The sequence below is a fragment of the Muntiacus reevesi genome, chromosome 19 (assembly GCF_963930625.1).
Source record: "Muntiacus reevesi chromosome 19, mMunRee1.1, whole genome shotgun sequence".
Classification (NCBI taxonomy): Eukaryota; Metazoa; Chordata; class Mammalia; order Artiodactyla; family Cervidae; genus Muntiacus; species Muntiacus reevesi.
In genome coordinates this window covers 56,384,440-56,392,582 of record NC_089267.1, presented here as the reverse complement: position 1 = coordinate 56,392,582, position 8,143 = coordinate 56,384,440, and the positions used below count along the sequence as shown (strand labels likewise).

Sequence of the window (8,143 nt, the reverse complement as noted above, 5' to 3'; positions counted from 1 at the left end):
CTCAGAGCCCAGCAGCTCTGCTATCTCCTGCCATCACGTGACTCCATCCTCACTGCCAGACCACTCATGAGTCCAGCGTACTCAGGTCATCTGGGCTGCCTGCCATTCGGTATCTTGTTTTCCTTTTACAACAAAATTCAGACTCAAGTGATCAAATATTCTTTTCTGGCTTAGCTGTATTTCTGCCCTAACCACAATTATAAACTCTCTGCCCTGCAATTCACTGTATCTGGCATTGGTTTTTCCTTTTCCCCATTTGCATTCATTCAACTTTTTATTTTTAATTAAACCTATTATTATGAGATGTAGATTCACATGCCCTACTAAGAAGCAATATTCTTCACCCAGCGTCCCCGATGGTGACTTTCTGCATAATTACAGCACAATATCAAAACCAAGAAACTGGGTTTAGTGCCTTTGTCCTCTCTCAAAGGCATTCGGGATTTTTAAAATTGAGAGTTGAAGAATCACATTATCCCATTTTTAAGATTTCTTATCAGATTAATCAGGTAGCAGGTAAAGGTCCAGACAAGGAAGAGGCATGGCCTCTCTCGAAGGAAACAGTTCTGAAAGCCTCTGGCTCTATAATCTCCAACACAGGGATCAGAGAAAATCAGTTTACAATGCGTAATGATATGTCTTTATTTCATCAACAGAAATGGTGTCTAGACAAAATTCAGTTAACACTAGCAATTCAATTGAGTGAATTTTTTTTTTTGCACAATAGTGTATTTACAATGAGTAAATGAAGTTTCAATTCATTAGTTCATAGCAATGCGTTTTTTCCCCCAAAAAAAGGTAAAAATTCTTAGTTACAGAGAATAACCATCAACAGCCATTTCATTTTTACAATAAAAACCACAAGAAAAAACCACAATCACTTAGGAAATAAAAAGACAAGCCTAAGAACTAGTACAACAAAATGATGCATTGAATTAAGTTACATTAATCGCATAGAATCTGTGTAAAAAGTATGTAGAAAAACACCTGATGTAACCTGTTACAGTCGTTGACCAGTTATGAGAGGTACAGAGGGTTATACAGGTAGATATGTGTGAAAACTGTCCGTATTGTTCGACCTGGGGAGGAAGAGGAGAGGGGCGGTCGCCCCTTGCATACACTGAGAAAACCCTGTTTTGAAAATGGCCTCTGGAGTTTGTAAGGCATAGACTGGAGGTGCACTTGCATTAGACTGGTTCTGGAACAAATTCTCACGGGCCCATAGGACCTCGCAAGCAAAGGTGGCACTTGCCTCAAATGGCTCACCGTGTCTGACCAGCGCCCGAAGCTCCTGAACGCCCATGGAAGCGTCCGGATCACTTAATAGAAGTGGCAGGTCTTTTAGGTCGGGGCATGAATGGGTCTCAGCATTCACACATGCACAGTGCATGGTTAGGACTCGTGTGGAGACCACCCCTCTGCCTCCAGGCATGTTTTGGTAGAAGACTTAGCATCAAACTGTAGGAAGAAAAGCCCTCTTTATCCAAATCCCTTCACTCTCCTGTCCCCCCAGGAGCGCCTGGTGCTGCAGTTGAGTCTACCTGAAATGCACACTCTGGGTGCCCTCTGTGTCTAAGGAGGCCACTGTTATCTGAGGTCAGTCCACTGGAATGGAAAGGAAAGCCAAGGTTGGCTGTCCACTGCTGGAGAGTGAAACGCACACACCATGCCACAACAGGAAACCAGAGCTATGAAAGTGGGCCTCTGCCGCCGAGTGGGTCTTCTTTACACCATGGCGGCATCCTTGTCATATGACAATGAACATGCACTGATACTCATTCGCTATAAACACTATCTCCCAAGGTGGAGTTTAGGAAAATACTACACACTTACTTTTCTTTGCAAGAAATGTTTTTGCACCGTCAGTCAAATAATTTATCCTCCATCTGCCGCAATAGATCTTTTCTATGTACACAGACTGCTTGCACACACTATTTGTGTACAAATATATTTTATTCTGCAGCATCCGTCTTTGATGCTTGGGTCAGGAGCTAGCTTGGGCAGTATTCGGCACACACAGCTTACACACAGAATGCCTCCAGGCACACAGAATGCCTGCGTGAATTCCAATTCCACACAGGCTTCCCACTGAGCACTGACTTGCCAGTAATGGAACCCACAGCAAAATCCTCAATTTGGGGAAGAAAGACTAACTCATGATCCAGTGAAGAGCTTTATTCTTTAAAAAAAAAAAAGAAATTGTGTTTCTTTGCCTATTTATAGCGATTTGAGGACAAAACTTCATTCTTTTTGCCCTCTTGATCAGCAACTCCTCCAACAAATGTTACGTACTGGTGGTGCAGTTTGAAGTCATTTATTAAGTAGCTCCTAGTTGAAATGGGGCATAATGTACAGAGCTAGGGAACCCATAGAGAGTCTAAAGAGCTTGGCAGACTTTTACTCATTTTGAGAGGATTATGCTACATAATCTAGCAGATGGATCAGCTTGAAGAAGCAAGTGGGGTCTTCAAAGCTGTATATTTTCACACCTTTTTCTGTTCATTTCTTCTTCTTTAATGGCAATCATAAAGCATTTAGAGGGAAAGTGTAGGTTTAGACCTCCTGACAATAGCGCTGGACTTCAGAGTGCCCACCTGGTTTTCAGAAGTCCCCTCACGTGAATTCTGTCACTGGTCCCTGCCTTCCTTTTCAAGAAGTGGCAGCTGACATACTAATCATCAGCTTTTTTTTTTTTTTTTACTTCCTTGGGAAAGCAACACAAGGATTAAATCCAAAATCATAGTGCATCTTAAGAGCAGCATACCTTTAGAAATACAGTTAATAAATTACTTGTACACTACACAAAATACCCTTCCTTACGGCAGCATCACCTCTGATGCCTGAGTCATTATTAAAGGAACCCAGAAGAGGAGGAGCAGGTGGCCTAGTCACTTTTCCAGCTCTTTTTGTTTGTTTGTTTTTTCCATGGTTTGTTCCAGAATCAGTATGTCGTGAAGTTATTTTATTCAAGGCACCCCCAGATAACGCAGAGAAACAGACATATACAGCAAAGCACGCACCTGCCCAAGCCGGACCGATCTGAACGAAGTGAGGTTGTCTGGAGACACAAGTAGAAAAAAGGCAGATCCGAGGGGAGGACTAGTTCCAGGCAGATGTTCAGTAGCCACGGGACCACCTCCACTGTGCCTGCTGCAGCAGCCCACACCTACCCAGCCACTTGGAGACACAATCGCCTGTCACAAGGACCCTCCTGACCATTTCATGGCTGGCATATAAATGCCCGAGTTCTTTATATCTGCAAGGATAGAACCTTAATGGTACAATAGATGTCACCATTCCACGTAAACACTATTCCATGCTGTTTACTTGCTTTTCTCTTTCATAAAAGACTTGGGTTGCACCAATGGATCCCAGGAAAAGGAGACAGGCTGGTTTTCAAACTCTACTTGAGGCAACCTGGACCATGGTCCCCAGCTAGTCCTCCCTTTGAATCAACCTGGAAATAATCTTGACAAGCACATGGTTCAGACCAGTAAGAGACACAGACACGTCGCATCAACAACTGAAGAAAGCCAGTCGCTTGCTATTCCTGGTGGACAGAGAACCAAATTCCACCAACTTGTTCAAATCTCCAAGAAATCGAAAGACAGTTTCTCCAGCAGTGTTTTTAACTGGTTGCTTCCCATGGCAGGCGTGGCGAGGGTGTGGTTAGCAAAGAGGAAGACATTCGAGGCAGGGGTTGGCCGGAGGAGGCCGTGGGCTGAGTTGGGGGGAGAGATATACAGGAAACCCCTCCCCAGCTGGAAGCCAGCAGCGCAGGATAAAGGAAGGGGGGGCATTCAGAACGGGGTCAAGACGACCAGATGCACATGAGTGGGTACCAGGGTCATTCACAGCACTGAGCCAGTTTGGACCTGGTTATGATATGAGCAGAAAACACTCCTTTTTTAAAAGAAGAGGAGGTCACTTAAAAAAGGCAACGAGTTAAAAAACCAAAAAAAACACAAAAAAACAAAAAAACAACCTTTTAGCCAACTCTTCCACCAGAACACACACCTATGATGGATCACGGCATTCACATTGAGTTTAAATCAGAGCTGTCACCAGTCTTCCCCAAAGGCAAACCTCACAGAGAAGCACAGAACTAGGCCAAGAAATTCCAACAGCCACAACAGAAACTGTAGCTTCGACTCAGAGCAGGAGCAAAATGTATCTTAGACAAATGCACGCACACACACACATACACACAGACAAGAAAAAACAAAAGCCCAGAGGCAGGTTCTAAAAGTGGAACTATTTTCAAAGAAAAGCCTTTTTTTTTTTTTTTTAAACCCTACCGCATGAACCAACAAATTTCTGGCATTCATACATATTTAAACATTTAGCACTAATATTTGTACAGAAAAAAGTTAATAATACTAAAACATATGTTACTATGATTTCACGTTTCGCCTACGTCATATACTAATTTCCCCTTTCACATGCAGCTTTAATATCGTCCAAACAATGGCACAAATGAAGAAACAAAATCAACCGTCTAGTCCCCACGGCCCACCACCCCATCCCCACATTAAACTGTTCGGGACTCCTCCCCGCAGCCGAGCTGGAGGACCCACAGGAGTGGGGGGCTGACCTCTCCCCCAGCACAGGCTTCGAGGGGTCTGCACCCCTTCCTGTAAACGCAGCCAGGGGCCCACACGCCCCCTGAGCCAAGGGAAGCCGCTCTCTGTGGGTTGCAAGCCAACCAGTTTTGCAGCAAAAGAAGGAAATCATCATCAGGAGAGAGTAGGGAGGTGCGTGGTGGGGGTAAGGGGCAGGGAGGGCTCCTGGACGCATCGTGTCCAAAGCCTCAGAATGAAATCTGCCTTCAGACCAAAAGAATTGGTGGGAAAACCTCAGGATGCAACTTAAAGCATTTGGAGAAACAAGGGAGAAAGAAATGCTTTTGACTGCGCCAGAAACAGACTTCAGGCTACAACTGTCCTGCTCTCTCCTACTCGGGCGGGGCCCGCCGCATCAACCCCAGGACAGCCACATCATCCCCAGGGCGGTGATGCAAAGCCCCTCAGGTGAGTCCCGGGGGAGGCAGGTCCTGGGCTGGGTGGCCAAGCAGCTAAGTCCTTCGAAGAAGTTCCTACTGTTCTATACATCCAGAGCAGGCAGAGGTCTGGGGCAGTGTTGAAATGAATGGGACTTACTCCCTGGCTGAGAAACCAGTTCTAACTTGGTATCTAGGAGCCAAAGCCTGCTGAGTTCCGGTATAACATCACGATTCCCGCTGTTTCAATGCACTTTCCAGTGAGATGTCCAAACTCTTTCCCCACTCAGAAATCTGAATGAACATCAACTCTGAACTCTCTGCATTTTAACTTTGCTTAGGAAAAGGTGGGGAGGAGGTGAAATATAAAAATATTCAAGCAGATTATTGTCTACATCCTAGGATGAATTCATTATTTGGCAAGATTGTTTTTCCTACATAATTATCACCTGAGTGCTCTTTTTTTAATTAGCTGTTTTACTTTTTGAAGTAAAAGCAAAGAATATACAGTTTACTTGAGTTATACTGAAGTGACAACTTCATTTAGGAAAATATGTTTGACCCAAAACTCAGTGCAAGTGGCAAAGTTGACCTTGACTATACAGTATCCGCCAAAAAAAAACAAACAAAAAAAACAAACCCATGATACTCAACTGGCATCATCTGAGCGTGCCCAAATCAAACCAAACCAACAAGAAATAAAAGGTCTGAAATAAAATGTCAAAGAAAGCTTCCAACACTGAATTCTGTCCATAAATAAGCACAACTTGAACTGTGAAGCAAGAAAAATGAGCAGGTTAACAGTTACGAACCGGTTCTAGCATCAGAGACAAAAGAGGAATGTTGGAACCTGTTTATAAACGAGAAACCAAGTTTCCAGTTTCAGGAGGAGAAAATTGAGGCATGCAGGACGTTTGCATATGGAGAGAGATAATATATTTCATATATATTATATATATACTATGTACAGTCTAGCTATAAAACTTTGATGTGTATAGAAGCTGTCTTCCATGAAAAAAGTTGAACATTCAGAAGAAATTCCTGAGATAGGCTTTGTGACATGGGCCACGGAGAAAAGAAATCCGCGGTTGGGTCCGAGAGGTGTTAGTCCATCCCTGTAAAGACTGAAATGAACCCACAGACAGACAGCTTTGCCACTGTCGTCTTCCCTTGCCTGAGCAAGGGGTAGCACCATTGTGAGGGTAACTATGTGTCGCTCCTGCGTGAAGGGAGGAGAGAATACTAAGGAACAGTATTGCTGCTAAGACCGCTGTAGTGTGCACCAGATTCCTTCTCGGTTCTTCCAGACGGCAGACGGACAGCGCTGCAGGCTGGCCCGAGGACAGCTGTGTGGGAGGGGGCTGAGAACTCGCAGGCAGGCCGTCACTGGGGGTAATCTTTCCTGGGTTGTTCATCCGTTGTACACTTATCAGTCATCTCCTGACAGAAGTCCACGGTCACCGTCTGGCTCCTGGGCTCCAGGGGAGGCCCTCGCTCAGAGAAGGCCCCTGGGTCGGCGCCCTCCAGCCTCCGAGCAGAAGTACAGTTCTCCGAGGCGCTGCTGGGGGCCCAGGGGGGGCCGGGCGCCGCCGCCCCCTGCTCCAAGCAGCAGGGCGCGCTCTCCCCCGCCGCGCACTGCTCCACGCCCAGGGGCGCGGGGTTAATACTGGGCGCTGTGGGAAGACCCACGGGTCTGAGGACGGGGCAGTACCGATGCAGGGCCTGGATCTGCTCGGGGCTCTGGATGTCTCGGCAGACTTCCTGGGAGAGGCACGAGAAGTTGTCCAGCAGTTCCCCCATGCACGCTTTCAGCTGATTCCTCTCTGACAGCAGCTTCTCTTTCTCACAAACCTGGAGGAGACAGCAAAAAGAGGAGACCTGATCCAGGCTGAACGGGAGCAGCGCAGACCCTGTGTTCTGTAGGGGGGTCCTGCTTCAGTTTTTCGCGTCCTAGAGTGTAACTCAAGAAGGACTGGGGCTTCCCCAGTGCCCCGGCGGTAAAGAAGCTGCCTGCAATGCAGGAGCCACAGGAGGCGTGGGTTCGAGCCCTATGTCAGGAAGATCCCCTGGAGGAGGCCACTGCAACCCACTCTAGCATTCTCGCCTGGACAATCCCATGGACAGAGGAGCCTGGTGGGCTACAGTCCATGGGGCTGCAAAGAGCTGGACACGACTGAAGCAACTTGGCATGCATGCATTCATGAATGACTAGGTCAGAATCTAGAAACTTAAAAGCTCCCTATCCAGGGAGCCAGGACCCATATTTTCGCCATCTTCCCTCTGGGCAGCGTCCCTGACACCTTCCCTGTGGCAGCTCGTCATCCTCTGAGGCCTGGCCAAAACAGTGAAAGTGAAAGTTGCTCAGTCTCATCCGTCTCTTTGTGACCCCATGGGCTACAGTCCATGGAATTCTCCAGGCCAGAGCACTGGAGTGGGTAGCCTTTCCCTTCTTCAGGGGATCTTCCCGACCCAGGGATCGAACCCAGTCTCCCCACTGCAGGTAGATTCTTTACCAGCTGAGCCACCAGGGAAGCCCCTGGCCAAGCAACCAGCAAAGTCTCCACCCACCAGAAAACTGGAGACAATCAAGATTCCAGTTGCCTGGTATTTGGGGTTTGAAGAGAATCAATTGGAAAACTCTCAGTTCCCAACCTTACAGTTGAAAATCTCCCCCAGATCTATTAGGGTTTGATTTCTGAAGGTCAAAAATAACTGACCAGTTCCAACTATAAGACATTCTGTAAAAAGGCAAAACTACAGAGACACAAAAAGACCAGTGTCTGCCGGCGGCTGGGGTTGGGGAGGGGGGTAAGAATAACTGAAACACGAGGATTTTTAGGGCATGCAGCTACTCGACGCCGCTGTCACAGTGAATACATGTCATTACATACTTGTCCAAAGCCACAGAACGCACAACACCAAGAGTGAGCCCTACGGTACACTATGGACTCTGAGTGATTACAATTGATCAACACAGACGCACCCCCTGTAACAAACACACCACTCTGAGAAGACGGTGAGTGAGCAGAAGGAAGGGGCAGGTGGGAACTCTTATTTTCCTTTCAATTTTTCTGTGAACCTAAAACTTCTCTAGAAAAGCAAGTCTATTAAAAAAAAAACACACACACACCATGAAAATTGCAA

The 8,143-nt window shown here is 46.5% G+C and overlaps 1 protein-coding gene across 1 annotated transcript in view; it reads right to left on the bottom strand.

The window, feature by feature from the left end:
* Positions 1-668: 668 nt before the first annotated feature.
* The window catches only part of BACH2 (BTB domain and CNC homolog 2), a 373,812-nt gene continuing 366,337 nt past the window's right edge, over positions 669-8,143 (bottom strand). The window contains exon 7 of the mRNA XM_065911689.1: positions 669-6,850. Coding sequence (XP_065767761.1) covers positions 6,383-6,850 — 468 coding nt within the window. The 3' untranslated portion in view covers positions 669-6,382. The remainder of the gene's footprint in view (positions 6,851-8,143) is intronic.